The 13,841-nt window shown below is 36.0% G+C and overlaps 1 protein-coding gene across 3 annotated transcripts in view; it reads left to right on the top strand.

Moving 5' to 3' along the window:
* Positions 1 to 13,841, top strand: part of tasor2 (transcription activation suppressor family member 2) — a 45,037-nt gene that overhangs the window by 10,810 nt on the left and 20,386 nt on the right. For all 3 annotated transcript variants that reach the window (XM_012960050.3, XM_012960048.3, XM_031899072.1), the window contains exons 7-10: positions 6,881 to 6,953; positions 8,690 to 8,764; positions 10,450 to 11,151; positions 11,236 to 11,445. In XM_012960050.3, coding sequence (XP_012815504.2) covers positions 6,881 to 6,953; positions 8,690 to 8,764; positions 10,450 to 11,151; positions 11,236 to 11,445 — 1,060 coding nt within the window. The remainder of the gene's footprint in view (positions 1 to 6,880; positions 6,954 to 8,689; positions 8,765 to 10,449; positions 11,152 to 11,235; positions 11,446 to 13,841) is intronic.

The following is a 13,841-nucleotide window of genomic DNA, read 5'->3' as shown; positions in this document are numbered from 1 at the left end:
ATTGTCACAAAGCTTGCATTTTACCCCATTATGTACCCTCACATTTTGTACCGTATCAACATAAAACATTCTAAATATGAACGCCAGGGGTCTACTGAACAGTTTGATGCCCAATATGCATAGATTTACCAAACTATGTGGGGTACAGAGGATGCCAAATTGAAATACAGCAGACAAAATGTCCAAGTGCAAAGACAAGTAACAAAGAACAATGTAAAAAGCAATAAAATTGATAAAAATAAAATATTAGGCACCCCCCCAGTGACCCTGGCCCCTTAGGCTGTTACTTAGGCTGTTATTGCCCTGCAGTTAACGTTGAACTGGGTCAGCTTGGGACCATTCTTACAAAAATGTCATATAGACATTTTTAAATTTACTAGACATATAGGGGGGAATTCAAAAAAGTGGAGATAATCCTTTTTTGGAGTAAAAGTGGTGGAAAAACTGGTGGGAAACACTTTCTCCAGATTCACAAACAGAAATCCGCCTAAATTCCGACTCAACCGCCACTTTTCCGTTTTTGGTGAAAGAAAGACAGTTTACAGACACTTTTGTGAATTTGTTGTTTAAACGACATTTATACAACATTTTAACAAAATTTTTTCCTGACATTTTCAAAATGGAGTAAAGCTCAGTGTAACTCTAAGCTCTTCAGTTTTGTTTTGTTTCACCCAGTCTCCAATTCACACCTCTGGGGAAGCCTCATTGGGGGATCATTAACATGTTAACGGGGATTAGCAGACTCATTGTTAGGGGACAAGTCTCTGTCTAACCCTAGAACAATAGGTGCAAAAAGCCTCATTAACATTTTATAAACAAGTAAAGCACTGATGAAAAAAGTTTAATTGATATCTTATATATAGAAAGTTTTTACCTCACATTTGCATTGTTATGCTAGTTTTAGCTTAATCAATGAGGCAATAATAACATTGTGTGAATATATTGTAAACATTTTTATTAAAAGGAAAAGTAAAGCCTCCCAGTCTAATTTTTAGTTTAACCACTTCACATTTGCCCCAACTTATCTGTGCCCCCATAGCATGTCCTGAACTACAGAGCTGCTTGACAGCATTGGCCCCACCTGTTCCCAGCAGCCATCTTGGTGATCAGCAAACAGCACATACACACTGGCACCCAAACTGGGATATTTGGGGTACAGGGTTGGATTCGCCCAACAGGGTAAGTTGGTGTGTGGGCTGGATTGCTGCTGACCAGTAATGAGTAGGGGCTAGAGAAGAAAGTATTTAGATCCTTAAATCTCATTACAGAAGTGGAATTACACAGAAATATAGAAAACATTAGAAAGCCCAGATTGTCCTGAAAAAAATGATGTATAGTTTCCCTGGGAAAACTAAAATTACCCCTCAGGAAATGCCCCCAAAGTGAAATGACGAATGGCATATGAAATGCAAAATCCTGCTGGTAAAATCCTTACCCCAAGGCTCATGTAGCTGTAGGACTGGGTTTGATGGCACCGACAGATTTATTAAGAGCTAAGCTAGAGCTAGAGTTAAGGCAAATTCATAAAAAAAAATGTCTGGAAAATGACAAAATCTGAAAACTGTTTAAAAGACAAATTCACAAAAGTGGAGATAGAGGTTTGTGAATTAGGTGGAAAATCTGACAAATCTATCTCCACTTTTATTTTGTCTCATTATCCCCACTTTTGTGAATTCCCCCCATAGACTTTTGCACCCCACTACTTTTCAAAATTTAACAATATTTTCTTCACATGCATTTCATGTTTTTACCCACTGGAAGCACACATATTATAAAAATAAACAAATGCTGTTACTTTAAAACATGGACTTTTGTGGATCTTTTGTTGTTTATAACTGTTCTCAGAGTTGACCTGGTCAGCTTATCTGCTTTAATGTATGAGAAGGAAACCTAAAATGCAAACTGGCTTGTGTGCTATGTTCTGTGTGACCTAACTATGCCTCATGAGTGAATTTAAGCCAAGTACTCTGTAACAAAGAAAAGGTTTCATGTTTTCTGTGGGGTAAGCCATGTGGCGTACTGTTATAGTGCACTTTTTTCTTCATAACAAGGGACTCCTTTTAAACTAACTCAATTAGTCAGTACTAAAAAAAGCAATATAGCGCTTATTATTTAATACTGATTCTGAATGTTGCACACATAATTAGTTTCTGTTTTCAGCAGCTCTATTTTTGTAGAGTATGGGTATAGAAAGGTAAATAGGGCTCCTATATGTGGGAACCTAATTGTAGGTTTTGCCACAGCCAATATAGTCAAATCAGGTTTTTTTTTTTTTAAAATCAAAAGTTTGCAACATAAAACTAGTTAAAACCTGCTTGCAGGGGAAAAATCTCGTTTTTAAAATCGCATTCAGGAGCAAGCCAAAGCAATCAAATGCAGAAAAAGTGAGTGAGTTCAGGGACGCACTTGTGTTTTCTGCATATGGTTGCCAAAAGATGAACTGACAAATCTTTATTAATGTGCTCCCAAGCTGCATATATCCAGTTAATGGCAAAACAATCCTCTTGGCTTTACTGAGGTATAGAGATCCAATTTACTGAAAACCCCAGATCCCACACATTCCAGATAATAGATTGCACAGCTTTATATACATATGTAACTTCAAATATTCTTTGTCCCATTGCAAAATGTATGCAAGGGAGGTATACACAAAGGAAAATTAACATACACTCTTATAAGCCTTGTCTTGGTAAACTCAGCAAAAATGTGAACTGAACCTGGTCTTACTGAGTAACCCCAGTATATGCTATGACCAGTTAATAGCATGAAAGTCTTAGCCATTTGCAACTTCCATGATGCATATCAGTCATTTCCTAAATTTACTGCCGCACAAGAAAAAATGACAGCAATATTACTTACTAATGTAAGCTGTATGTAATTCAAAGTATGATAACCAATATTTACTTACCTTTTGTGAGACAAGAGGAACAGTCTATCCCATGTTACTTAATCTTAGGATATAAAAGCTGTTGGAACACCGTTTAATGTTAGTATCTATAGATTCCAAAGCAGTGGTTTATTATCCAAAGCAGCTCTTGCTCTTTGCAGCTGTGTCACATCTTTGTTTCCTGTGGTCAAAGATTTCTTTGTTTACATTCCAAAATTGTATTAAATCTTCAGCAATATAGCAGCAGCTGTAAAATCTATGTTCTGCGTTATAACAGATGGTAATTTGTGTCCTTCTCTAATGAGATTGAGCTCGAGACTGTGTACTTTCACTTTCAGCTGGTTTTCCAAGAAATGGAAAGTGAAAGCAATTTTTATGTTATTGACAGTGTTTAATGTATTTGTTTATTTTTTCATCTATCTAAGTAATGTGATCTGTTTATTTTAAGTGTTCTTGCGGTTTGCCCCCCAAATAAAATACATTAGGGCTCATTTATTACATTTGCCCTCTGTACAAAGTGCGAGAGTGGTGCATATCTCCATTATTTTTTTTTTTTTTCTACAAAGCATTTACCCCCCAGATTCCAGCATAGTAGCAGGTGTCCACAAAATTTCTGTATATTTGAGGTATATTGAGCAAAATTTACTAGTGTAGGCATAAATAAGCATCCTGGGTTCTAGGGCCCTTGGCACTAGATGCAAGATATAAGATGCAAGTACCTTGTGAATAGGGTTTTGCAGGTAATTTTTCTTTTGTAAATAAGCCTTATTATATGTATGTGTATGCAGGCTCATGTCACATGCCTACTGTATGCAGCTAAATTTGTAGTGAAACCCTAACCCTGTAAAGTTTTGCTTATGGACTGTACTATTCACTGGCATCCATTTACAGGTTTCTTAGCCTGTAACTGTTAACTCAGTTTAATCAACCCAAGACCTTAAATCCTCGCCACATGAAGATATTATTAATCATAATATAATTATTAGTCTGAATGTTTGCAAGTTTTTAGAAAATTCCTTCTCCAACCTTTAAAGCACTGAGAGAATTTACTACAGGTATAGTTGAGCTATAGCAGATTTATTTATAGTAGTACAGCTCAACGTTTCTTTCATTTGTCAGACTAATGCCTTAGTAACAGCAGTATTTTTGTGCTGTCTCCTAGTGAACCTGTGGCTTTTATCATCCCTGCGGAATATATAATTCCTTAAGGGAAAGGAGGTACCATTTTAATTACTTGCAATTGCAGCGTTCACCTCTGCTTTGTATTTTATTCCATAAATTTGCATTTAAGTGCAAGACATGGTGATGTTAATTTTTTATGATGTGATTGGATTTTCAGCTTATAAAAAATACTTTTTTATATTATCTTCAGTAGGGTGAGTGAATTTGTAAATACAATTAATATAGCAATTTAAAATGCAATAATAAAACAGAGCTAAGAAAGTGCGTAATAATTTACTCTTTTTGCTTAATCGATGTATTTGCTATGTTATATACATGTATTCAAATTATAAGTAACTTTATATGAAATAATGTAGTCAGTAGTATTCTATGACTATTTTGAGTTTATTCTTGATTATTTGTGGTTTTTTTAAATGTATTTCTCCTGCAGTTATCTGTTGTGGAGTTTAACCTTTTAAACTGGTTTCTGGGGTCCCACCTTCCACAGCAGTTAGGCAGTGGTAGCTAGAGTATAGTAGGCCTGCACAGAAAGAAGTATTAAAAAAAAAAAAACATTCTGAAGCTACCTTTTTGGCATCTCCACCTAATGTCAAAGATAATAAAAGGTTTTACTGCAAGTTTACAAGCCTGGTGTGCTCTATAATGATGGCAACACTCACTAAGCATAAAACAAGGACTTTATGACTATAGGAGCACAATGAAATCAGTCGCCCATGATAAATCTCCTCTACCGTGGGGGGCAGACCTCCTCCAAATGCTTTCCCACTGGCAAAGTAAATCACTGGTTGGAAATGATGTGCAGTGTTTCACTTTTCCAAAGTTGCCTCGCAAGGGAACGTTGGGCACTGTGTATGTTTTTTTTACTGGTAATTTACTTTATTGCAGGTGGGAAAGCATTTGGTGTAATCTTCTCGTGTGCCCATAACCTAAGAACCACAAATTGTAGATTCCACAGTGTGTAGCACTGCCTACCTCAAAAGTGATGGACCAGCATTTAAAGGACATGGAAATCCCTAACAGCAAAATCAGTTATGATATGGGGCTTTGCATATGCAATTCTGAAATGCACAGACTCCAGTACTGTGCCAGAAGCAGTTAAAACAATTTCTAATAAGCAGATAGACAACATCACTTTCTGTCTCCTACAGGCTTGGGCACAACTGCATGTGTGGAACTTATAGGTGTAAAAGGAACAGGAAGAAACCAGCCTGCCCCTAATTACTAATGTTTACAAACAGCATTAGAGAAATAAACCTATATGTATGTATGTATGCAAGGCCAGGAGGTGCCATCAACACCTGTGCATGCAGGACTTTGTTGGGTGATTGATGACTTCCAAAGAACCAAACTGACAACTGTTAGTGAGAAGAACAGCACATTTTTCAAGAGCAATGTTCTGTAGTAGGTATGCAACTTTTGCCATTTTGCATGTAGCTGTTCATTAGCACCAAGTGTGCGCTATCAATTGCCAATGTGCTGTTTTGGGCTTTCCATGTCATTTAAAGTCAGAGCACTTCTTTTCAGTTGCTCTGTCCCTAAGCAACAAGCAGAGCAGGAGGATGAGTGGCTTGTCCCAGGGGCACAAGACAACAGCAGACACCTGGTAATCCTGTGTATATTTAGTATCATACTGCTTAGAAACGCCCTGGCTTTCATTTATCTTTGAACCCAAGAATATGGAAGGTAAAGTTGCTGAGTGTAAAGTTTTTAAAAAATTTTTTTTTTTTTTTAAATATTTTTCATAAAAAAAAGAACATATATTATTTTTTGTTGTCATCTTACTGACAGCTAAAATTAAAGCAGTGGGTTCTTTTTGCAGGGCTAAAATGTCAGTCTTGAACATTTGTATGAAGTACAATGGGTATCAAACCATTGGTTTTTATATTTATTTGTCTTTGAACCCAAGACTATGTGGATGGCAAAATGTTGTAAAGTGCAAGCTTTAAGTCAACCTTTCTGGAAATAGCGCTAAATGTGGAATTTTGTTGTAGACAGGCCTATTTACCCATTAGAATTTTCAAAAATCTATGACTTTCTGTGCTGAACAGTTTAGGTAGTTTTATGTCACATGAAACTCAAGGCAGTATGTTATTTGTCTATGGGCCAAAATACCAGGCATGAACATTTGTATTTACTATTTTTATTTTGGAGTCTCACACCACATAGTTGGGTACTTTCATGCATATTGTGTATTAAAGTGTTTGGGAGCATTGTAGTTGCATTTTTTGCATTTCAATCTAAACCATTCAGATAATTTTTTATGCAATTTTTTGAAAATGTAGTCTGTACTATACAAACTATACAAGTTGACAAACTTACTAAATTTACTTATATATTTTGTGTTTGTCTGCTCAACAAACATAGGACATTCCAAATTGAACTTCCACACAAATAAAGAATCTGTGTCTCTGTATTAATAGGTATTTTAATTTTTAGGTATTTATAGTCTTCTCTCTTGTTACAGAAATTATATTATGCAAAAAAATTCTGGATAAAAAATCTATATAAATATTTATTTGAAAACAAACAGTTTGAGCACCCAAAATAAAAGAAAATAGTTAATCAACCAACACAGGAACAAAAAAAAAAGTAATTATGGCATGTACAAAAGTATGGAAACACCCCCTTGGGTACAGATCACATCTTGTTAACGCCTTTTGTATCCATCTAAGTGTGTCGTTTTTTAACACACTGTTTCCTGCACCATTTATAGTGGTTTTGATGAAGGGCATTATGCTTTTTTGCCATTGTTTTGTTGGAAAATGTATTAATGCTATACTTCTTCTTACATTAAACCATATGTTTTTGCAGGCAGTAATCAAGTTTTTAAATGACCAGGGATTCCTAATTTTATTAACATCTACTGTATTTGAAACTTTTCAAGGTAAGTTAACTGTGTTATGCTTATGCAAAATTAAAGTAAGAATAACAGGCACTTTGTTTGGTTTACATCCAGGAACCCATTGCAAATCAAGACCAATAAATACTACATATTGATTGGAGTCATTAGTCATTGCATAGACTTTCCATATTCGCACAGTGGTACAGAGGGCAGTTCCATATGTTTTGTCAGCCAGTTGACAGCAGCCAGTGTTCCAGTCCCTGCAGGGACTAAACACTTGAAATTCTCCCTTTTGCAGTTTTCTGCTTTGATTCTTTTTTTTTTTTTTTCTTCTATCGAGTTTAAGAAAAAAACTTGAAATGGATAAAGAATGGGCAAGATATATGGGACCTGTAATCCAGAATGCTTAGGACCTGAGGGATTTCAGCATTAGAGGTCTTTCTGTAATTTGGATCACTATACCTAAAGTCTACTGAAATAATTTAAACATTTAAAAACCCAACAGGATTGTCCTACTTCCAATAAGGATTAATCATATCTTAGTTGGGATAAAGTTTAAGCTACTGTTTTGTTGAATTATTTTAATATAGTCTGTAGGAGAGGGCTTTCCCTTAATTCAGAGCTGGTCCTATACCTGATAACGGGTCCTATACCTGTACTAGGAACATGTCAGTATTTTTAGACATGCAGCTTTGTTAAAAATTTCTTAAAGCTATAGGAAAGTGACAGTATCACTTCAATTAAAATTTGTAAAAATAGTCCACAGCAAAACTTATTGTGCACATGACAAATTAGACAAATTAGACAAATTAAAGTTAAGTAAGGATTTGGAAATAGCACCGTGGATAGCAATTTTACTATATATAGAAAGTGTTCCATTTGTTTTGGGATGAGTTGCTGTTCTTCATAACTGCATTTTTTCATTGGTAGGAAGAAACCATATTGCTAGTCTCGGCTAAGGCACTTTCCCTACATCTCCATAGAACAGCACATATGTAGATGTGTACGAAGAATGCTTCAGCTGAGGCAAGTGATATGGCAGCTTCCTATAATAGCTACCCTCTTCATATTTATGTAAGTAGATAGAGAATGTATTTCCTTTGCAGACTAGCAGGTATAAACGTGTGCCTCATTTAGTATGTGTATCATTACAATCAACTATTTCTATAGCTCCAACGTATTCACATATTCTGCAGCACTATACTGTGTGCGTGTAGCAAATATATATAGATGGCATCCAGTTTTATAGTAGCTGCTTTTCTGACCTAACCCTGCCCTTATCACTGACCATTGTCATCCCCAGGGAATCATGGCATACAAATACTGGAAAACAGGTCACTTTTGGGGTGTTGGGTCTATGCAGCTGAGGATGGGGATCTTAAAAACAGGGTTTTTTTTATCTTAATTAAAAACTACACAATATTTAAACTTGGCCAACCATCACCACTTCTGGAGTCAAAGGCTAGAGACACATGTGTATGATATATACACCATGTGAAAAGTGCCTGTTCGGTCCTGGCAAAGTTTCTACTTGATACCATGATCTGGTGCTACATTTATTATAAGTTAGTTAATAATTTTTTTGCTAGCTTTGCCTGGGGAGGAGATTTGTGGGGAGTGCATTTATTTTTCTCTGAATCACAGAGCATTCCTATTAGCTGCCCACTTCCAAGCTCCACTCCCTTTCTTGTCTTTTTCTATGTATTTGAATGATGTTTACATGGTCTGATTAGACAAATCTAAGGAAAGAAACTAAATGTCTCTAAATTTTTCTACAGATCTAAACCAAGGAGATCCCTCCTGCCTGACAGCTTTATTTTTATTTCCTCAAACCAAATCACTGGGAAAAAGAGGTAAAACAAATTAATTTGAAAGAAAACACAAACTGTGAATAGCATACTACATATATGTGTAATTCCAACAATATGACCTTGTAGGGGCATAACTACAGAGAAAACAGATCCTGTGGTTGTAGAGGGCCCAGCAAGGCCCTAAATAATAAGCCGTTTTAATATATCTTGGTATAACTGGTCATTGAATTTGAATTTGCAGTGGGGCCTAGTAAAATCTAGATACGCCACTGTGAGCTTGCTTGCAATTTTTTTTTTTTTAAATCCCCCTCCCTCAAGCCACTTGCCAGTGCAGCAGCACTGCAAGTTGTTTAAGCATGAAGGAGACTGTTTCGTCACACAGGCTTGTGGGCAGTGCAGTCCCTTGAGTATTGTTTTTTCAGTTTTTCCCAGCCTATAAAAGGATTGCTTTGCAGCAGCCCAGGGTGAATGACAGAATTGGCTCTATTCAGTCACATATCAGGATCTGCAATTGACTTTGAGGGCTGTGACACTGGGTGCTTCTTGTAGACATCTGCTTGTCACAGCTAGAAAATACCAGAAAAATACCCTGCCATACACAATATTTTTGAGAAATTTCTCTGCTAAAACACACATGGAGACGATTATCAGTATAGTCTATTTTGTTGCAGTGACAAGTATCTCCATTTATAATTGCCCTTAAAAGTTTTCAGTCTCAGGATTTCTTAATCTAAGACTTGGCAACAGTTTGAAGAAAAACATTTTCTCTATCAAAATTGCCACTGTTAACGACACCACCTTATCCTTAACCCCTAGGCATACCAATGAAAACAGCAGAAATATCACCAGAAATATCACTGAATTATCTGTAGGTGTTATATATAAGGGGTGTTGTCTGTGTGTCCCCTGTGGTGTGATTTTCATCTCTGCCAATAATACGTATGTGGATTTTTGTTCTGGTTTAAATGTAAGGAAGAGGGAATGTATACTGTGGTCCTAAGGACTAGTAATCAGTAGTCTATATCATGATTGTGCTTTCTTGTTTTATAAACATTCAAAGCTATTTTATATTAAAAGCATTATTTAAAGAGTCAGTATACATTTATGTGAAATTTTTGGCTTAGCTCATTTGGATCTGGAAGTAGAATGTGAGTTTAGTTTCATTTTAAAATTTTGCCCAGTTTAGAGCAAGAAGTAACATAGATATATCCTAATTAAAATGATAGACATAAAATATTTTAGGCACAAGCTCCATTAAATGAACTAATGTTAATGGAGGTATACTGTACCATTTGTCTGTCTTGTCTTCCTTAAATATAAAGTTGATTGCAAATGTTCAATTATTTTTGCAGAGCTTACAGTCTTTTCCAACTAGCCCTTTTTGATCTTGCTTTGCAGATATCAGTTGCGCAGCACAGATCAAAGAGCAACCCCTAAAAAAATGGTTAATAGCAAAAAGGCAGTTAAAAGGGTTCTTTACCTTACAAAATTTTTTTTCAGTTCAGTTTTTAAAGAATAAACTATTAATAAAAACTTCTTCAGTTGCTTTTTTTTTCTTTATTTTTGACAGTTTTTTTTAATACTGAAGTGTAAAGTTTTATTTTTCACCTTCTCATGTCAGTGACTCTATAAACGATTCAATGTAATGTTATATAACTGAACTAATAACATTTTTGGAACCCCTCAAAGTAGTGGATTATTTAATGTTCTATTTTTGTGCTTTGTAGAGCAAAAAGAATGCAAAAGAAAGTTTTCCAAGCAAGAAATTTCATTAAAAGTCACACCTCTGTTGCCAGGCCTTCAATATGCCATTATGGAAACCAATAGATCATGCAAAGGGAAAGAGCTTTACCCTGAAGAATTAATACAACAGTATCTAAAGGCATTTGCTCATCAGAAAAAAATGGAGAACCCATCAAAGACTAAAGCAGATCTTGCAAACACTACTTATACTTTGTCAAGAAAATGTAGCCAGCTTGATCTTTCACGTCTGAGTTCTTACATTTCAAATCCAGTAAATTTCTCTGTTCCACTGCAGAAGGCTTCCAATATCTTAGCTGAAGAACCAGCAAACTATGATAATAATGACAATTTAAATAACAAAGATTTAAAAATACCTGACTGTAAGACTAACATGGATTTTTCATCAAAAAGTAAGTCTAAGACTGAGAACAAAAACCCACCAAATGAGAAACAAGAAAACAAAACATTTCCAAAGAGCAGCAATCCAGTTACAGATGAGAAGAATAGAGTAAGGAAAGATGATGAAATACATCTGCCCCAGAGTCAAGCTTCTCCTGTTGAGAGAACTGAGAAGCCGTATACAAGCAAATATAATGTGCATTTTTCTAGGGAACGCAAACATGTTAGTTCTGCAAGCACAACAACTGTAAAACTTGCCATTGCTGACATAAATAGGAGAAAAAGAGGTTAGTTACTCAGCATCTAATATGCTTTTTTTTTTAATCATATTATATATTGGATTTAAATACACCTATTACTTTTATTGCTAGGGGCAGAGGTCCTTACAGCTGAGTTTGTTCAAGATGTTGAGACTGAAAAAACATCCAAAGAAGTGTCAAGGAAGAGCAGAAGTGGGGATGTGAAAAACACAGCTGCTAGCAGTAATTTAATGAAGCCAAGAAGTAAAACTACAACCCCAGTTGGTACAACAGATAAGGATACAGCCTTAAAAAGAAAGACTTCAGAGCCAGCCAAAAACAGTAAGCCACATAGAGTACATTTATGTTTGTATTTTTGTAATCACTGGAACATATTATAGTGTTTTCTCTTGTTTGTTAAGGCATGTAACACATTGTGTAATTTATTGTACTGCTTTAGTTCCAGTGGCCTAAGCTATAGTGTGGAACAGAAACATTTTCCAACAAATTTACAATTAACTGTATGTTTCTTCACATGTTCAAAGGAATAGAAAACTGGTAATCTGAAATTCATCTGAATAATTTCATTTTCAGTTTTGCAGAAAATGTTCAACTGTATATTTGCATTACAGGAGAAGGAAAGGCTAGTAAAGAGTTAATCTCAAGCTGCAGGCATACCTTCAGTTGTCTCAATAGTACCCTTAAGTCTCCCCATATTTTAAATGTTCAGAAGATCAGAAGCCAAACAAGTTCCCATAATGCGTCACTCCTGCACAGACATGCAGACCAAGTGAATATGCTCAGTTAGTAAGACTATGGGGCAGATTTATCAAAACACAAGTTCGAATCCCGAAAGGGAAAAATTCGAATTGGAAACGAAAATTTCTGAAGATCGCAAATATCACGAAAATGCTTACGAAAAAATCTTATTAGTCACGATAGTATCATATTGACGATCCAAAAGTCACAAAATTTTTGATTGTAAACAGCGGTAAACCGATCCGAATTTTTCACGCTAAAAACACAAAAAAGTCGCGGAAAATACGATTGGACCGATCGAGCGAACGGTCGGAGTGTTCGTGGATAAGTAAATGTGCCCCTATGAGTCAGCTTCCTGCTGATTGGCTCAGATCCACATTCCTAGGGGGGGAGATAGTTCTTAGCATTCTTGAGGGAGGGGGGAGCAGGAAAGAGGAGAAAGCAAAGAGCTGCGTGTCTGTGGCATAGGAATTACAGACACAAGAAATCTTTTTTCAGAGAAGTCAGTGCAGCGTTTCTGTGAGTGTTTATGGCTGTATTTACATAGACCTTTCTGATAAAGCTTACTTAGTTTTTACCTTTCTTTCTCCTTTAAAAAATATCATGATTATATATATTTAACATTGAAGTTTGAAACTTACATAGTCAAGCTCACACCAAGCAAGTTTTCATGTCAGACTAATGCATATTTATATAATTTTTACTACCCCCTCTCTCCTCATATAATCACAATAGCTTTCTTAAAGGAGAAGGAAAGGCTAATAAAGAGTTAATCTCAAGCTGCAGGCATACCTTCAGTTCTCTCAATAGTGCCCTTAAGTCTCCCCATATTTCTCCCGTTCAGATGTTCAGAAGCCAAACAGGAAAAAAAAATGCTGAGCTGTGTAAAGAAAGTTCCCATAATGCCTCACTCCTGCACCAAGACCCAGACTGGTGTACACACTCCGTTTGTAAGACTATAAGGAAGCTTCCTGCTGATTTGGCTCAGATCCACATTCCTAAGGGGGGGAGTGAGTTCTTAGCATTCTTGAGGGAGGGGGGAGCAGGAGAGATCTGGGTGTCTCTGGCAGAGGAAAACAGACACAAGAAATCTTTTGACAGAGAAGTCAGTGCAGCGTTTCTTTGAGTGTTTATGGCTGTATTTTCATAGACCTTTCTGATAAAGCTTACTTAGTTTTACCTTTCTTTCTCCTTTAAATGGGGATAATGTGTTCTTCATAAATCTTCCAGAATTTGAGATAAGTGGATTGGTAATGTAAGCACCTCATCTCCTCCCTTGGTTGCTTGCAAGATAAGGAAGAGAGAAAGTGAAAGGGGTTTTAGTCTGTGTCCTGTTGAGGGCAAGAAATAACATAAAAAAAACAACTAAAAGACTGCTAAAAATGTAAAGGGCATGTAAACCCTCCAGTCTAGCAACAATTAAAGGAAAACTATACCCCCAAACAATGTAGGTCTCTATAAAAATATATTAAATAAACAAGCTCATATGTAAAACCCTGTTTCATCTAAATAAACCATTTTTCTAAAAATATACTTTTTTAGTAGTATGTGGTATTGGGTACTCCTAAATAGAAAATAGCCATCTTAAGAATTAATCATAGGATTCACAGTGCACACAAACAAGCCGAGGCACACATACATGCTAGGCCCCTTCAGCCAATGAATTGAAAAGGGCAATATTTACTAATATATATATATTCCAGTTTGGTGAGATTCTTTAATAGGTCACTTAACATAATATAAACGATCTGTTGGTTAAGTATTCATTCTGGGGGTATAGTTTTCTTTTAAGAGATGGCAGTGCTCTAGCTGTGCACTCTGCTGGGGAGTCATTTTAAGCTCATCTTAACCACTACAGTGCTCAATCCAAGCAGGACTTTATCTTATCAAAAAAAGTTCTGCCTGTGTAAGCCTGCATTCTTCATTGCACAAACTTTACGGCGCATGTGTGCTGTTGGCAGATGTAAATGTCACTGATG

The sequence above is a fragment of the Xenopus tropicalis genome, chromosome 3, assembly GCF_000004195.4.
Source record: "Xenopus tropicalis strain Nigerian chromosome 3, UCB_Xtro_10.0, whole genome shotgun sequence".
In the NCBI taxonomy this organism is placed as follows: domain Eukaryota; kingdom Metazoa; phylum Chordata; class Amphibia; order Anura; family Pipidae; genus Xenopus; species Xenopus tropicalis.
This window is presented reverse-complemented; position numbering and strand designations above follow the sequence as displayed.